This window comes from Squalius cephalus (assembly GCF_949319135.1).
Source record: "Squalius cephalus genome assembly, chromosome: 9".
Classification (NCBI taxonomy): Eukaryota; Metazoa; Chordata; class Actinopteri; order Cypriniformes; family Leuciscidae; genus Squalius; species Squalius cephalus.
This window is the reverse complement of record NC_137130.1, coordinates 35,440,624-35,460,506: the sequence shown is the minus strand read 5'-3', so window position 1 is coordinate 35,460,506 and position 19,883 is coordinate 35,440,624. Positions and strand designations below refer to the sequence as shown.

Below are 19,883 nucleotides of genomic sequence, written 5' to 3'. Positions count from 1 at the left end.
AACGGATGTTGGAAGGTTTACGTATATCTCAGCCACCGCAATAGCCATTATTATTAATCACAGGAGACACAGGCAAAACCCCTTATACTGTGAGCGGCACACATGAGGTGTTTCTGGGTGTTTCTCCCTCATTTCTGCTTCAAGGTCTTGATCAATTGTGGCATTTCTTTGTTGAGAATCCAGTATTCCCGTAATACTTTTGTCAGGTGACCGTAAATGCGAAAAAACTGTTTCTATTGCAGTTTTACGAAATATTCCTTTTTCGAATTGCCTGAAAAACCAGGTTTGTTGTTTGTTGCAAAAGCCTATAGATACATTTTAGGTTAAAATATAATGATAAACATGTAGAATAGTCATTTAAGTGTGTGTGTGTGTGTGTGTGTGTGTGTGGAAGGAAGAAGAGTATCCGGTCTTTGTATTGATCAACATATGAGCTCTTTGCCCTCATTACTACAAGTACAGGAACCTGAGACAACCATAGATGTTCAGTGTGTGTGTGTGTGTGTGTGTGTGTGTGTGTGTGTGTGTCCATGTGCATTCATCATTTCTCTCTGGATCTTCTCACAGCTGTGTGTTACAGCACTCGAGTCCAACACACGCTCATTTCCTCTTTCTCTCTTTCAGCTTTGGGAATCAGACCCGAAACTTCCGTCTCTTTTACGATGGGAAGCATTTTGTGGGGAGAAACGCTTCGAGTCGATCCACGACCTGGTGACGGACGGTCTGATCACGCTGTACATCGAGACCAAAGCAGCCGAATACATATCTAAGATGACCATCAACCCCATCTACGAGCACGTGGGCTACACCACCCTGAACCGCGAGCCGGCGCTGAAGAAAGCGCTGCCCGTCTGCAGAGACATTCCCGACGGGAAAGAGACACCCGGAGACGAGCTGGAGGAGAGGGTGAGATTGCAATTACCCAGCATGCCTCTGTGTGTTTGTCAACCTCAAGTCTCAACCATATTTATGAATATGGATTCTGGGTGGAATACATGATCCCTCAGTGCCACCTTGGTCTTGTGCACAACACTGCCTCCGCATATAATTCTTAGTTTACTTGTATTTGTCCGAATGTTTAGGTTTGTTTTGTGTTTTTGCCAGAGTTGGCTGTAAAGGTCATTCGCATCTGCAGTCCCTGGCCAGGAGGATGTTATGTAAAAGTACATACAAAAAAATAAATACGACAATACAATTTACACAAAAAAAAGGACATTCTAGGTGGGTGCAACGATTAATTGCGATTAATCGTGATTAATCGCATCCAAAATAAAAGTGTGTGTTTACATAATGCATATGTGTGTGTACTGTGTGTAATTATTTTGTATATATAAATACACACACATGCATGTATATATTTAATAAAAATGTGTTATTTATATATAAAATATTTATATTTATATGTAATATAAATTATATATATATATATATATACAGTATTTAAATGCAAATATTTTCAAAAATATACATGCATGTGTGTGTATTTATATATATACAAAATAATTATATACAGTACACACACATATGCATTATGTAAACACAAACTTTTATTTTGGATGCGATTAATCGCGATTAATCATTGCACAGCCCTAGTACATACCATATATCACATTATATATTCCATATAAAAGTCCAGATCAGTGAAAAAAGCATATCCTATAGAAAAATGTTGTGTTTGTGCTCTGCTCTTTTTGACTTTATTTGTTTGTTTTTTAACTAAACCTGAGCTATATTTTATTATGCTGAAGGACAGCATCAGTATTTTACTATTAGTCCAACTATAGTCAAGATAATCTCCCTGTTTTATATAACTTTCATCTACACTACATTTTAACTACATTTAAGCTATCTAAGTGGGCAATATTATATTTTAAATTTGATATATGCTTAAGGCCCATTTCAACTTTTACTGTTGAAAAGTTTGAGGGCAGGACGATTTCTTTTCTTGAAAGAAATTAAAAAATGTATTTAGCAAGGATGCATTAAATTGATCATTCGAAAGTGAGAGTAAGCACATTTATAATGTTACAAAAGATTTTTTTCTATTCTTTAAAGAATCCCGAAAAAAGGATCACGGTTTCCACAAAAATATTAAGCAGCACAATCATCGTTTTTGCCATCACAGTAATAAATTACATTACTAGTGCTAATACTAGTGCAAAATCAGTTTTTGTGTGTGTTTTTAGTAATTGTTGGTTTGGTGTGTTTGAGTGCTCATTGTTACAATTACACAGCAAAAGTTCAGTGACATTTTTATTTGTGCATGGTAGAAAGCACACAGTGAACTCCGAGAAAACGCTATGCTTGAGCAAACAGTTTGTGAATAGGCAACTACAAATGATGGCCGTGAAAGAGACTGTGAACGCATTGAATAGGATGTTTAGTTGGTGAATAGCATAGGCTACTATTACACAGTAGCGATAACGTTAAGCGCACCAGAATGAAATATAATATTCAGAAGTAAACAGCATAGCTGACTTACAGATTCAGTTAACATCCACAAATGAATAAGCGCGTCGATTCAGGGAGCAGTCTCCCCATTCGAGGGGGAGTTGCCTCAGTGTCAGTGTGAGAGGGAGAGTGGCCTCAGTGTGCAGTGTGAGAGGGGGAGTGGCCTCAGTGTGCAGTGTGAGAGGGGGAGTGGCCTCAGTGTGCAGTGTGAGAGGGGGAGTGGCCTCAGTGTGCAGTGTGAGGGGGGAGTGGCCTCAGTGTCAGTGTGAGAGGGAGAGTGGCCTCAGTGTGCAGTGTGAGAGGGGGAGTGGCCTCAGTGTGCAGTGTGAGAGGGGGAGTGGCCTCAGTGTGCAGTGTGAGGGGGGAGTGGCCTCAGTGTCAGTGTGAGAGGGGGAGTGGCCTCAGTGTCAGTGTGAGAGGGGGAGTGGCCTCAGTGTGCAGTGTGAGAGGGGGAGTGGCCTCAGTGTCAGTGTGAGAGGGGGAGTGGCCTCAGTGTCAGTGTGAGAGGGGGAGTGGCTGGAATCCATCTGACTAACGGTTCGAGAGATATGCGAATAAAACACACACACACACACACGCACACACACAGAGAAAGACGTTCCCGTAATGTATAGATAGATATAATATAAAGAAGTAAACAGCGTAGCTGACAGATTCAGATACAGATTCAGTTAACATCCACAAATGAATAAGCGTGACGATTCAGGGAGCAGGCTACACAGTGAACTCGACGATTCAGGGAGCAGGCTACACCGTGAACTCGACGATTCAGGGGGCAGGCTACACAGTGAACTCGACGATTCAGGGAGCAGGCTACACAGTGAACTCGACGATTCAGGGGGCAGGCTACACCGTGAACTCGACGATTCAGGGGGCAGGCTACACAGTGAACTCGACGATTCAGGGGGCAGGCTACACCGTGAACTCGACGATTCAGGGGGCAGGCTACACCGTGAACTCGACGATTCAGGGAGCAGGCTACACAGTGAACTCGACGATTCAGGGGGCAGGCTACACCGTGAACTCGACGATTCAGGGGGCAGGCTACACCGTGAACTCGACGATTCAGGGAGCAGGCTACACAGTGAACTCGACGATTCAGGGAGCAGGCTACACAGTGAACTCGACGATTCAGGGGGCAGGCTACACCGTGAACTCGACGATTCAGGGAGCAGGCTACACAGTGAACTCGACGATTCAGGGGGCAGGCTACACCGTGAACTCGACGATTCAGGGGGCAGGCTACACAGTGAACTCGACGATTCAGGGGGCAGGCTACACCGTGAACTCGACGATTCAGGGGGCAGGCTACACAGTGAACTCGACGATTCAGGGGGCAGGCTACACCGTGAACTCGACGATTCAGGGGGCAGGCTACACCGTGAACTCGACGATTCAGGGGGCAGGCTACACAGTGAACTCGACGATTCAGGGGGCAGGCTACACCGTGAACTCGACGATTCAGGGGGCAGGCTACACAGTGAACTCGACGATTCAGGGAGCAGGCTACACCGTGAACTCGACGATTCAGGGAGCAGGCTACACAGTGAACTCGACGATTCAGGGAGCAGGCTACACCGTGAACTCGACGATTCAGGGGGCAGGCTACACAGTGAACTCCGAAAAAATGCTATGCTTGAGCACACAGTTTGTGAATAGGTTACTACAAATGATGGCCGTGAATAAAATATTCAGAAATAAACAGTGTAGCTGACAGAGTGTTTATGTCAGAATGTTTATTTTTAAACCACAACCTTCTAAGTGCTTCTTTTACCGATAGATTTAACGATATCTTTAGCATTTCTAATCCAAACAACGTCAAACTTGGCACTGCACTTACTCGTGCCCGTAGCAAGACACCTGTCAAGTTTGAAATCCATCGGACTAACGGTTCAAGAGATATGCGAATAACAGACAGACAGACAGACGTTTCTGTAATTTATAGATAAGATATTAAAATAGAAAATAGTTCTTTTAAATTGTAATAATATTTCACAATATCAGTTTTTACTGAATTTTTCATCAAATAAATGCAGCCTTTGTGAGCAGAAGAGACTCCTATATTATAAAATACCATTATTTATTAATTCTTTCTCCACCAACGGTTTGAAAAAAGTTGCTAGCGTTTGATAATTTTCACAAAATTTCATGGCCCCCAATATATCAAAAGAAACATCTCCTTTTAAACAACAACAACAACAAACGGTTTAATCTACTGTCATGCATTCTTTTTTTTTATCAACACTTGAATGTGGGTAAGTTTCATTAAAAAAAAGCAACACTTTAAACGAAAAGCTGAGAAAATTGTGTTTTTGTCAAAGACTACAAAGTGCATAAGCAATGCTTTTATCGCTTGTTTCTGCTGCTTTTTGACCAGTTTTGATCTGTACCGTATAACAGTGAAAACACGGAAAGCTTGAAAGTTCTGTCAATGGCGGAGAAAGAGTTAAAAGTGAAAAGTTGCTGACTAAATAAACTAAACTAAATTAAATATCTGTTACACTGTATCAGTTATCTGTAAGACACTTCTGGGTTAATTGGTGAATCTATTTTTTTTTCTGTTCTGATGAAGTTCTGATGAAAAATTAGCCATCTGAATTAATTTTGCCATAAAATAAATAAATAAAAACTACGTTAATAGCATCACTTTTTTTATTTCTTGTCTGTGAATCTGTGATCCTGAAATATTAGCTTTTTAGGAAAATAAAAGCAAACAAGCCTGTGATTCTGTATGCGACGCTGTAGAATATTTACCTTATGTTACTTTTAATTTTTGGGATCATCAACATCTTGAAGAGTGTTTGCTGTGTACTTGGATGCGAGTGATGAAAGAACTGCTGTCATGGTGACGAGACAAGTCCTTCTGTCCACATAAATGACAGAATGGCCAAAAGCAAAGTTAAGTAATAAAAATAAATCTGTACTTAAAGGATAGTTTGGGCTACTTTTACGAAATGTCAGACTTTCAGCAGGTGTGTGTGTGTGAATTGTCCTGCTGTACAGATGTGATTGATGTTGAGTTAATGAGCAGCTGACAGATGCACACAGTCAATTTATCTCCACATTAATTCATGCATGTAATCAGATAATCAGTGCTGATTTAAACGTGCAGTAATTACTCCTCGCTGAGGCTCAATCTGTTCACAAACAATGGCTGGAAAAGGCATTTTCAAGAGTATAAATATTATGATGACTGTATTTGTATATGAATCTGAAATGTGATGTTCTGTTGATCTCAGGTCCGTGTGGGACAGATATGCCTTGTTTTCTGAATTTTCCTGCGCTGTGTGTTTTGTGGCTCTGTCTGTTCAGTGTAAGGAAGGAGACACTTATCTTCAGCATATCTAATATCAGTGGTGTGTTGCAGTGACACACACTGAGATCCTGTTGTGGTCAAAGCAAACACACTGTCTTTGGTAATACGTCAGCTCAGTTCATCTGTTTGGATCTTTACTGAATCCTATTTTTACCCACAAGTCTTGTTGTTCATAACAGAATAATCATAAGCTGAAACCGTTATCAAAGTATCTCCATATCAGCTGATGTTGTGTAACATGGCCTGGTTCCTCATGTTGGCCTGTGGCAGTTCAGGCAAGAGAGACGCTGTGTCTTGGTTGCTTGAGGACATTAAGAGTGTGTTTCATGGACACTTATGTAAGATGGGGTTATTCTGTTGGATGCACTTTCATACTAAGCAATTTTTCTATCCTTTGCTGTCTTTGCAAGTCTCGTCTGTTATCGGTTTTAGAGGTTTAGGCTGAATTTAACCGCTGTGTTTTGAAGCAGTCATTCCATACATGTTTTATCAGTCTTTTCCATCTCACTCTTAATCACAAAGCAAGCCGAAGTTTTTACGCCAATGTACAGTGCGTGTGACAAATTTAATCATCGGTGTAGTAGACACATTCACACACAAGCTGACAGGTTTTTCTAACTGCACTTACTCTGTATGCTCAGCTCGTATATACGCATTGAACTTTTTTTGCAGTAGTTAGTTTGTCCACAAGGTGGCGACACTTGCCCCAGTCGTTATTCCACTAATGAAAGAGATGAGGTAGAACAACAACAACAAACTACTGAAGACACAACAACGAGATGTCGATGTTGACTAGTGCTTATGTGAAAGGGTTGAAAGATGTAGTTTAAACGAGTACAAGTATACTGTAAAACATTATCGTGATTTTTACAGTAAAAGACTGTTACTTGGTTAAAAGAAAGTTTCTGAACTATATTCACCTTATTCCGCCCCGCCCACTTTTACTTCTGTCCAGTACTTCCGTTGTAAACCAACTTCCGGTTTAGCGGACCCTCATTCAATTTCGAGGAGAACTGCAGAGAAGTCTCACTGATAAAATGTCACATAAGATAAGCTAATTTGTGCCAAATGTGCTATGTACGTGTGTACCAACAGCACAGCAATGCACTGTTTCTCGGGGTAATTTTTAAACGACTTTTAGGTGTTTATATGACCCGTCTGCCTGTCTGATCGCAGCCCGGCCGATGTGTAGTGTTAAGCCTACATTAGCCACAAACATCTAATGTTGTAATGGTCTCACTACAGGACACATACACATGCTATACCTTGTTTGAAAGCTATGGTCCTCTAGAATTCAGTCGCTGGATTTATTTTACAGCCATTACTTGTGTTAGAGATTAAACCATAAGAAATTGCAGCTAGCAGTTAGCTAAGCTAACGTTACCCTCTTGTTCATCTAGTTGAGGCTCTACTTTCTTTCTACACCAGTTCGTGGCTATTTTTTTCTCATCTGTTGGCTATACACTGCAAATGTATCTGGTGATTAAGCAAACAAACTGTGGTGTAATAATGTTTCAAACTTTACATGTAGTAGTGTTTGTGCACATCTTCATAACTAAGTAATAGCTATTAGAAAGACACATCTATTAAATAATTTGATTGTGGCATTGTTTCAAAAGCTTCAAGTGAAATGTACTTTAGTACGTTGCAGCAGTTGTTAATAACCATAGGCCAACGCATTTGGCTATAATATTATAGTCTATCTACTTATATCAATATCATACTGAGAACAGTAAAGCATAAATGTAAAAACAAATGTAGCTACAGCGCTCTCTTATTTCACACTGTCTGCTGCATCATTAGTCTGTTACATTTAAATTTTAAGTGTTTCTGACTATACTAATTACTTTTATCTTTCTCCAGCTGTTATGGCAGCCACGGACTGCACAGTTAACACTGGCCATCTCTAATTTCTTTAAATTGGAAGGCAATTAAATTAAACTCAGACAGATAACAGATTGGACCAGGGCAAACAAAGCGCTAAGTAGCTAAACCAGGAAGTGAGATTACGCGGATGGCGCCACCCAGTGCTACTTCCGGAATAAGGTGAATACGGTGAATAGCTGTGATAGATCTAACAGTACATTTAATGTAATTTTGCCGTAAAATACCGTTAAATGTATAGTTTTTGGAAGTGAAAAAGAACCAGTCATTGTGTAATTTACAGTGAAAAAACGAAAATTGACATTCCCAGAATTCTCTGCGTGACACTTCACATTTGATGTATTTTTGTTGAAATAACGGTTTCTTCATAGTTTTTCTTAGTTTTTTCTAATCAGTTATGTACATTAGAATTTGATGTTACATCTGATGTTGTTAAATTAATATTTATTTCATTTTTTTTTTATTTCATGTATGTTACCATGATGATTAGTGTTTAGTGTTTGTGTGAATGACAATATGCACCTTATATATTATATTGTCCTTCTTAGCTTGTGGAAAATCAGCTTGTGATGAGCTTTGATTCACCACTGTGTTTGTCAGTGTATTACAAAGGTTCAAAACGTGTCGGGTTACTCGTGTAACCCATGTTCTCTGAATAGGGAACGAGACGCTGTGTAGCGATGATGCAATGGGAACACCCTCAGGGCGGTGCCATTTGTCTGAACCCGTATAGAATCACGTCAATTCATTGGCCTGATGGCGCGGGCGCCTCCTCAGCGGCTCTTCGTCACTCACCCTTTATATAGTGAACGTGCCATCTGCTCCTCAGATTTTCCAACGATAAAGAAGAAGAAGCCCCTAGGCAGCAAGAGGAGCTTGGCAGCGAACGCAGCGTCTCGTTCCCCATTCAGAGAACATGGGTTACGCGAGTAACCCGACATGTTCTCTTTCATAGGTTCACTCGACGCTGCGTAGCGATGACGCAATGGGAACGATATACCACACACGCCAAGCTAAGCGCCGCCGGATCTGGCCCAGCAAGGAGCTTTCCTATCATTTTTTTATTTTATTTTGCCAGACCAGACTCAACTAGGACCTAGGCGACCAGTTCATAAGAACCCGGGAACCAGGCGCCGCATCTAAATCCAAGTTATAAAACCTAATAAAAGTGTGCGGAGAGAACCAACCTGCCGCCACACAAATATCCTCTTAAGGAACTCCCTTGAAAAGAGCCTGGGAGGACGCGATACTCCTAGTAGAGTGAACTTTAACGCCCAGAGGTGAAGGAAGCTTTTGCACCTCATAAGCCAGGGAAATTGCGTCTCTCACCCAGTGAGAGATCCTGTGCTTAGAGGCGGCGAGCCCTCGGCGGCCAGCCCCAAAGCATACAAACAACTGAGATGACTTGCGCCACTGGCCAGAGCGGTCCACGTATGTGTTTAAAGCCGGAACAGGGCAAAGCAAATTATGCTTCTCCTCAGCAGAGGAAAAAGGAGGGGGACAGAAAGAGTGAAGCACAACCACTTGAGAGTGGAATGACGTGGACAAAAGTTTGGGGACATAACCAGGTCTAGGCCGTAGAAACACCTTCACAAGACCTGGGGCAAACTCCATACAAGGCTCACTCACAGAAAGAGCCTGCAGATCCCCCACGCGCTTGAGAGAGGCCAACGCTAACAAAAGTGCCACCTTGAGAGTCAGAATCCAGTTCTGGGCTGACTCCAAGGGTTCAAAGGGAGGTTCTAATAGCCCCTCCAGAACAACTGATAAATCCCAGATGGGGACACAAATAGGATGTGCAGGCCTCAAGCGTCTAACTTCACGCATAAACGAGGAGACCAGATGGTGTCTACCTAAGGGGACCTCGTCTGACTCCCGATAGACGGCGATAGCCACGACATAAACTCTCAAGGTGGTAGCAGCTACTCCAGCACTGAACTGACTGACAGCTGACAGGGTCCACTCCATGAGCCGAACACCAAGACTCAAAGAGTCTCTAACCTTCCACTTAGAGAAATACAGCCGTCTAGTAGAAGGCGCACGAGCGTTATCAATGGTCTCCCGGACATCAGCTGGAAGACCAGACGCCACTGTCGCTAGCGATTGCCTCTTATCGGCCACACCCACAGCCTCCATATCTCGGGACGAGGATGCCGAATCCTGTCCTGGAGCTGAGACAGCAGATCTCTCCTGATAGGAATCTGCCAGGGGGACCCCTCCACCAGGGAGCTCAGTTCCGAGAACCACGTCTGGGATGGCCAGATTGGGGCTACCAGAAGGAGGCGGATTCCACACTCCCTCACTCTGCAAAGGAGTGCAGAGATTAACTTGACCGGAGGAAATGCATACAGTCTTAACTCCGGCCACGGATGAGCGAGGGCATCTATCCCCAGAGGCGTCGGATGAGACAGGGAAAACCATAGGGGGCACTGTGTAGAACTCTGCGGAAAAAAGAGGTCCACCTCCGCCTCGCCAAACATGCTCCAAATTTGAGCCACTGTTTGGCGGTGCAACATCCATTCCCCCGACTTGAGCAGAAAGTCCGCTGCGACGTTCAGGTCCCCTGGAAAGTGAACTGCTCTCAGTGAAAGAAACCTCTCTTGAGCCCAAAGGAGGAGGCGGCATGCATGCCTGTCGAGGGTGCGCGACCGCGAGCCTCCCTGGCGATTTACATGGGATACCACTGCCATGTTGTCTGTCCTGACAATGACATGACAGCCCATCGGGAGAAAATGATTCAGAGCCAGAGAGACGGCTCGCAACTCGAGGCAATTTATGTGCCACAAGAGAAGCTCGTCCGTCCAAACACCGCATGCTGGTCTGCTCTCGAAGACCACACCCCAACCAGTCAAAGAGGCGTCCGTCATGACAACCTGGCGACGGCAAACTACACCCATCTTGACCCCCTGAAGTAAAAAGGGGGGGAGTCATTCCACCTCCAAAGAGCGCGAAGGCAACTGCGCGACACTCTCAGCAGGCGGAAGGCAGACCAAGAAGGGCGGATTCCCCTGAGTTTCATCCACCACAGGAATGGTCTCATATGAAGCAGACTAAAGGGCAGCACAGGAGAGGCTGCTACCATGAGCCCCAGAAGCCTGCGACAAATGCCCACCGCTACATGATGGCCGAGCCTGAAATGGGCCAAACACGCACAGAGACTGGAAACTCGAGCAGGGGCCAGACGGGCCTGCATCGAGAGAGAATCGAGTTGGACACCCAGGAAAGGGGTCTGCTGAGAAGGAGTTAAGCCACTCTTCTGAGCATTCAACCTGAGACCAAGAGACCAGAGGTGGTGGAGAAGGACGTCCATGTGACGACACACCAACTCTCTGGAATGAGCCAGAATGAGCCAGTCGTCTAGATAATTTAGCACACAGGATACCCTGGAGCCTCAAGGGGGCCAGAACTAGACCAAAAGGAAGGACCCAATACTGATACGTCTTTCCCCCAAAGGTGAACCGGAGGAACTTCCTGTGCCGTGGAATGACCTGGATGTGGAAATAGGCGTCCTTCAGGTCCACGCTGATGAAAAATTCAGGCGACGCAGGTCCAATATGGGGTCAGACCCCATCTTCTTTGGAAGAAGTGAAGCGTTAGCTTCAGCGTTACACTGGCGATGCATTGCTAGTCGGTTGAGCCTTGTAAAGTGTCACTCAAAGTTAAAATTATATCAACACCCTGTTTAATTCATGAAAAAATCAGTGTTTTTGAACATATAAGTTGAATGAACTGTCCTCTCATTGGTCAGAGGACACCTGTTTTTGTTGCTCATTGTGGCTTTATCTGTAGCAGCCATTACACACACTTATATGGTGGCTACATTCAGCTACATATATAATATTTACCAGTTAGAATGGGAATCAAGGCATTCTTGTATTGCACCTGTTTCAGTGAAGAGCAGTTAGACAACATTAGAGACACACACTCTTTGGTTTTCAGCTGCGATAATGTGCTCACCCACAGAATCAGACACTGCTGTTTTTATATAACATTATGACACAGCCTGGGTCACTGCTCGGTTGGGTCGGATTGTTTTCCCAGCACAAGCAAACCACTCCAGAATTTGTTTTCAAGCGGGCTGATTCCTCCTCGAGATCTCAGACCTTTTTTGTTTTGTTTTTTTTATGCGGATCCGAGAGCGACTGCCCTGTTAATATATGCCTAAACAAACCAAACTAAGGGGGAAAATGCTAGATTCTGATACAAATCCTCTAAAAGAACCAGGTGTGAAAGGGCCCTTGTTCTTTTGACATTGTGAAGTCCAATTTGTTGTGCAGTTTAGCTTCATTAAATGCAAAAGATGAAAATGGGAAATGGGAAATGTCTACTTTAATAAACCTTGATGCTCTGAGTTCTTGTTACGTGTTTACTCAGCCAGGGCAGACAAAGCCATTGCAGTCCATTCTGATTGGCTGAGAATATTTGGATTAACCAATCAGCTGCTTTGTTTTTGTTTGGCAGTGGAACGGTCACAGATTGGCTCAGAATATTTGGATTAACCAATCAGCTGCTTTGTTTTTGTTTGGCAGTGGAACGGTCACAGTGAAGAGAGAGAGCAACTGTCTCTGTTTAACGCATAATAAGATTCTGATAATAAGACAAGGCAGAGCACTGGTGAGGAATCTCTGCTGAGAGCTGATTGGTTTATTTGACGGTTACTTGCGGTTGTGCACCTTGGCAGTCACTCTCTATTCACCCCTATTAGGCCTGTTAAAAGATTATCACATGGTTAAAAAAAGAAACAACACACCTCTGTGACCCAGTTCATCAACTTTGGCCTCAAAAGGTACAGTAGTGGCTAAAAGTCATGTCCATAGGGGGTATTTGTTTTTTATGGCCCTACAAGCTCGATTAAACCATCAAATAGTGTGGGAAATAATTTTGATTTTTTTAAATATTTTAAATGAAGGGGAAAAAAACACTAACATTGGTTCAGGTATTTATCTGACAAAATGATTTGGCAAACTACAGAAGGTTTTATTTTACAATGCAAAAAAAAAAAAAGCTCACAGGAAAAAGCATACGCTGACAACAACATAATCAGTTATTAATATTTCATTGGTTCTCTCTCTCTTTTTTTTTTTTTTTGCATGTGTACATAATTTCTTTGTATGAGAGCCTGACCAAAAATGTTCCATGTTTCATTGCGTTATCACAGATAAAACAATCGACTCCAAGGCAAGATCTTTAACACATTTATTAATACTATTTGAATAAAGGGTGAAGATGTAAATTTTTTAAAGGTTGGACATCATGTATGGCCACTACTGTATATGGACACTTAAGTTAAATTTAGTAATGCTGCTTTAGATGCACAAACTGGCATCTGTGTTGAAGTGCTGCTAAAGATTTCTATATATATATGTATGTATGTATGTATGTATGTATGTATGTGTATATATACAGTATATATATATATATATATATATATATATATGTATATGTATATATATGTATATGTATATGTATATGTATATGTATGTATATGTATATATATATATGTATATTTATTTTTTATTTTATTTTTTTCTTTAAGGCACAGCATGTAAGTTTCACCGCTAGAGATTGCTTATTCAAAACAATAACAAAGACGTACTGTCGCTTAATGACGAAACGTTACACGGGCCGTGTCATTGCTTAAAATGGCAGATCTCTCTGGATTTAAAACCTTGTTGGAAACATTAAGGATATTAGGGCAATGGTTAATAAAATAAAAGAAAATAGAATTTTGTGTTTTTACATAATGTGTGTGTGTGTGTGTACTGTGTATAATTATTTTGTATATATAAATACACACAAATGCATTAATATATTTAAGGAAAATGTGTTATTTATGTATAAAATATTCATGTTTATATATAATATAAATATATACAGTATATACATGCAAATATTTCTCAAATATATACATGCATGTGTGTGTATTTATATATACAAAATAATTATACACAGTACACACACATATTATGTAAACACTAAATTTTATTTTGGATGCGATTCTTCGTTGCACAGCCCTGATATAAGTACACAAGTCAACAAAATATATAACATTGTTCTAGTGGTTTTTGAATATTTTAATGTAAAAATCTTACATATTGTATCTTTAATATCTTTAAATCATCTGGTGTATTTGTGAATTTTTTTTTTTTTTTTTTTTTTTTTTGTGGATGTATGAAGACAGTTCTAGATTTTTATTTTTTTTTCCTCCAGGGATCTACTAACTAGATGTATGACGTGTAATATTGCTTAAAATTACTTGGTGGTCTGAGATTCTGTGCGCATAATGAGGTGTGTGTGTGTCAGTATTCCTCCATGATGATTATTTTCTGGTGTAACTGCTGCATGGAGAGCCACAGGGCTCATTACATCAAACAAAACCAGTCTGACATTAGTGGAACACACTGGACAGGACAGATTTAACTCTGTGTGTGTCAATGGAAAATCCCCACTGTGATAGAAAATCGTCACTGGTGAAATGTTAATATTGTCACATCTTGCACGTCACACTTTCTACGAAATTCCCTCTAGTCGTGTGAATAACACCAGACCTTCATAACATTTATCATACACTTCTGTTTGATTTATTATTCTTTACTCCTCTTCAGCCTCATTGCGCACAGCAGTAAATATTACTGTCATTTTCCATTGTGCATTTATGACTCATGAATGAGGCTCTAAATGTAAAAGTGTTTGTTTAGATATCCTCTCGATCACAGATGAACAGTGCGCGTCGTTGAGGAGGACTCTGATGTAGGAGGTGTGTATGTCTTCAGCTGGATGAATCACTTCAGAAGGCGAACAGGTTGACTGAATCAGGCAGTAAGGGTGTTTTAGGAGCGCTACGGTTTCCAGAAATCACTGCGGATGTTCAGCAGTCTGGAACGGCTGCTCATCCAGGCAGCAAACATGCACACGACACACTCGACGTCTTCCTTATAGCTGGAACCTCGGATGTAAAAATAGCATGTGATGGTGATTCAGCCGGAGTCATTCATCTGTTGTTGTTTTTTTAGTTTTTGGCCTTTTTGAGACTATTAGCTGCCAGTAACTGTGTCGAAATCTTCCCAAAGTCCCAAAATCTACAGGTGACCTACAAGTGAACAATTTATAGAATTATATCTCACAATTCTGCTTTTTTTACTTTGACTTTTAAACTGTGAGATGTTAATTTAAAAGTGCGAGATTTTTAAAATCATAATTCACAAAATACTGACTCAAAATCCATTGAGAAGTATTGGAAAACAGGAAATGTTGATTGTTCTGAAAGCCTGTTTTCACCATGGAATATTCTTTAGACCCCGTTTACTCCTGTATTTAGTGTCGTCCACTTGTGATCCGATCGGCCAAAACGCATCTTAATACCAGCTGTAAACAGGGCCTTTGTTACATTAAAAAAAATTACGTTTTTGCCCCAATTACTAAACAATGCTATTAAATAAAACCTACTGAAGCAAGAAAAGCAGTGTTGATTGGATTTCATTCATTCCTTAAATGACATTTACAGGTTTCACAGTAATTGCTATAGTAGTTGTCATTAGCCTACATTAGCAGCTGAATATCTGATCTGATGGTTGAAACTAAAGCTTCACACCTATTTAGCACATCCGTAAACTCATCAGGCCATCTATACACATCTATACACTGGCTAGATCTGCTTTGTGTTTGTACACTGATAGGCTTAAATATCGCCACAGATCTGTTTCCAAATTAGTGGGTTGGGAAGAACAGCTTTAGACCCTCGTGACTATTTCAAAGTTTTTGAGTTTTTAAAGATTGGACTGAATTTAGTCCCAGTGACAAGCTGAAAACTTACGGATATTTTATAGATACTGTATACCAGAAACAACTGTTGTGTTACATTGAGGAATGGGTTAAAACACTTGACTATAGTCTCTAGTGTAAGTGTGTGTGTCTGTCCTTGCTCTCCTGTCATGCGGGGGAGACGGGAATGTAGCTGAGTTGCGTAACACAATCGATGAGCAGAACACTGTGTGTCAGCCAGAGGAAGTGAACGAGAAAGTTATTTTAGAGAGAGAGAGAGAGAGATAGAGATAAAGAAGCAGGACTTGAACAACAACAGCATTTTAAAGGAACGCTTCCCTGCAAAGGCTAAACACAAATTATGACAACACTGGAACTGAGGAAAACCACTGGTTTTGTTTAAATCTACACATCATTTTCATGTCACATGATGATTATGGAGTGGCATAATGTGGATTACCAGACAAATGTAGTTCCACTTGTCCTCCTTTAAAATGAGCAAAGATCTGTTACTATGGAAATAAATGAGGCCAATTTGTGCAGTAAATATTAAAACACTCACTTTCTCAATAGTATAGTTGCAAAACATAAACGATATGCATATTAAAATGTTTTTAGTGTGGAAAAAAAATGCTTACTAACATTTTCTGTGTAGTTATATATCCAGTTTTGTTGCCATGAAAACAAACCATTAACCAACTCTAAAAACAATTATTTAAACAGCTTTACATCTCAAATAATACATATTTAATAGCTTTAATTGAAGTATTAATGTACATTCACACTGAATAACTCTAAATAGTTAAGCTATTTAGTGTTTTTTTACCTTTCTTTTTGCCCAATATTACACACGTTTTTTGTTATAAGTTTAAGTTTGATTGCATCTCTGTTTCCCGTGTCCTTTTTATGGATGCACTTTACAATGATACCGTTCACGTTTCTGCTTTTAAAACCGCAAAAACTGGCCCTATTCACTTCTTAACTTTAGATATCTTTTTGTAGTTATCAACATTATGCCACAAATGCTGGTGACTGATTGTAACTTGTATTGAAACCAAAATATTCTTCTGATACCTTGTTTGTTCAGAGATTATGAGTAATAGTATGATGTAATATGAACCGTCTCTGACATGTATAGTTAAATTGTTGGATCTCTAGTTTTTTGCATGTAAGAGCATTGAGAGGACGGTGATGTGCGTGGTAAACCTTGCCTCCCAGTTCCGGTGTGTGTGATCATTCATCATATATGGTGCTTTGAGCGTTTTATCGCCTGCGCTGTTGATTATGCATCACTCTGTCCTTATATAACGTTATATAACATAACCACCCACACCACTGCAGTGCAGAGAAGAGACTTTCTCAAACTTAACTGTGTATTTCAGGGCACTGAATGATGGAATTAAGCTATTTCAATGATTGTAAGCCGATGAAATCATGATGTTGATGTCACTGACTTCATCTGTATGTGAGTGTATGAGAGAGTGAAGAAGATGAAGGGATGAAGGGGAAATGAGGTTAGCTGACGGTTATTATGCAAACTCAACAGCGCTTTTAACATTTTACATAACCAGAACATTTTCATTCCAGTTTTTTTTTTGCGTGGTTTGCTAAAATGAGGCTTGTGTTTATAAGAAGTGGGTGATATGAAAGGAGACATTTCATGGCGATGCAAATTTTTCCAGCTCTTTTGAGATTAAAGAGTTCATTGTACTATAAATCACTCTAAATTTCAGAACTTAAAACGTCCTGTCCAATCCTATAAGAGCATTTATTGATGGAGTAAAAGAGTAAAATGTGTTGTCTGATCGTGTGTAGCACCTTCTGCTCTGCAGATACTTTAGAAGAAGTTTTTTAACAATATCTCGGATATTTTAGTCAGATATTAACAGTTTAAGCGTCGACTTCAGCTGTGATTTTCACCATGAATAGATGTGTGGGTAGAATAGTAAAATTACCGTATAGACTTTTCAACTTATTAAAATTTTAAAAAGATTGTCAGAGATCGTTTGTACATCCAATCAAACTCAAACTCTGCTTTTTTTGTTGTTTAAATGCATTGCAATTTGGTAGAAGTGTCGAAATGAATCACATGCCAACATGGGCCGGTATAGCAGGTTTTGTGCCTATACAGTTCATGGTAATTTTACTACTTTTCAAAGTTTCATTTTCAAAACATTTTTGCTACATTAAAGTAATTTAGTATTGTGTTGGGTCATCAGTTGATGTCAATGGCTCCTGAAACAAAACAACTAATGATTTAGATTGCTTTACAACTAGGGTAATAAGTCATTTTACTGAATAATTGATGTAAGTGCTTCAGAAAAGAGGTGTGCTGGAAATCACTGCTTTTAAATCCTCGGTAATGTCTTGCCCGAAGTGTGATACTGTAAATGTGATTTTTGATTTTTAGTGTTCTACAAACTCAGGGATGAGTCATAATTATTTATTATGAAAACAGCATGTCCAGATGTTTATGGAGCTGTATTTAAAGGTAGGGTAGGCAATTTGTTTTATAAACACTTTTTGTTATACTGGATGAAACTCTCTTCACATCCTGACAGCAATCAATAATAGAAGTGGTCTAAATATTAAAACATGTACATATATCTTCTGTGTAAATCTCTGGATCAGAAAAATATTCATCCAAGCATTGCATTCGGTCCGAATGTAATGATACGATGTCCTACCTGACTGCCAACATATGTATTTCCACACCTCCACGTCGTAGACAGACGTCAGTCACCGAGCGCCGCCTTTAACAGTTCATCCTGAACCAAAACATCGAGCTTATGCGTTCACGCCATGTCATAACCGTTTTTACAAGATTGCAACCCGTGAAGTTCTGCCCAGAGCGGTTCACGTCCTCAGACTCGTATTTATGCATTTCTGGTGGTACAACTAGAGCTCTTCAAGTTGTTTGCGTTCATTATTATTTTAATGTTATGTGCTTTGAGACATGAGGTAAAAATCTGCTGTGATCATTCATGTGTTTTGAAGGAGGCGTGGCTTTAGAGACGCTCTGAAGGGAGGGTGGGATCTAATGCTTTTAAAGCTAGCTCGCTATTACTAGCATCTCCGAAATTGCCTACCCTACCTTTAACCGGGAATATTGCTTTAAAATTTTGTTGGAAAGTAATCTTGAGTTTAAAAGTGTAATTGAATCTTCACCATTAATGGCATCAAACAGGACTGAATATATATATATATATATATATATATATATATATATATATATATATATATATATATATATAATAAACAGGTTTGTTTGTTTTGGTTGGTCGAATTGACTCACAACCCATTGGTTGTCAAAACCAATTTAAAGCCTCTGATAAGCTGAGCAATGTGGAATTACGTGAAAAGTATTTTAAAGGGGTCCTATTATGCTCATTTACAGGCTCATAATTTTGTTTATGGGGTCTACTAGAATACCTTTACATTAATGAAAAAAAAACCTCATTATTTTTCTCATAATTTGCATTGTTGCAGCACCTGATTTCACCCTCTGTCTGAATGCTCAGTTTTAGTTTTGGTTTCTTTAAAGCCCGCCTTCCAAAAAGCGCAGTCAGCTCTGATTGGTCAGTCGGCTCCAGCCGGTTGTGATTGGTCCACCGCTTAGAGCGTGTGTCAGAAATGTAACGCCCCTTACCATAACCGGTGAGGACCAGCTTCGGAAACGTCCTGATCGGATGCCGTATCGGTCAAGAAGAACGCCTTTTATCCAAAGCGACTTACAAATGATAACGATAGAAGCAGTTCAACTAACAATCGGACAACAGTATGCAAGTGCTGTGACCCTTCCCAGTTTAATCTAACGCAGTACGTGTACTTTTTTTAATTTTAATTTTTTATTTAGATAATAGATATAGAATAGAAGAGAAAGTGTTAGTATTAATGGATCAAGTGTTGCCGAAAAACATCCGACCTGCATCAAACTGCCATGTTACGATAGGAGTTGTTAGGAAAATAATTAAAGCACAACAAAAAGGCTGCAGTTGCACTGCTGAGAAATAGAGTTAAAGATAGTGTGAATAGTGCTAAGTTAGTCGGCATTAGGAAAGCGGAAAAAAGAGGGTTTAGATTCAGGGTGGACGAAACAGCATCTCTTGGACAAGGCAAAATCACACTACTAATGCAGCTCAACCGGGCCTAACCCCTTCTTTGCGTATACCTCGGGCAGAGTTATGAGGAATATTGTGACGCGTTCATCCCTGGAAGAAAACTCAAGACTGCAATGGAGGCGTTTCAGGGAGTTCAGAAACACTGACACTGATATAGAGAAGAACTGCCTTTGTAACTTTGCAGAGCTTTTTCAGGCTCAAACAGCAACATTACACACTATAGAAAGATGAACATGCAAAAAAGCATAATAGGTCCTCTTTAATGAAATAATTACATCACCTTTAACAGTGATAAAGCTGCAACATCAGATCAGCATATGACGTGAACAAATTGTGTTAGTCTCTCTCTC

General features: G+C 40.3%; 1 protein-coding gene across 1 annotated transcript in view; it reads left to right on the top strand.

Moving 5' to 3' along the window:
• Positions 1-661: 661 nt before the first annotated feature.
• Positions 662-19,883, top strand: part of chn1 (chimerin 1) — a 36,815-nt gene continuing 17,593 nt past the window's right edge. The window contains exon 1 of the mRNA XM_079880469.1: positions 662-906. Coding sequence (XP_079736595.1) covers positions 772-906 — 135 coding nt within the window. The 5' untranslated portion in view covers positions 662-771. The remainder of the gene's footprint in view (positions 907-19,883) is intronic.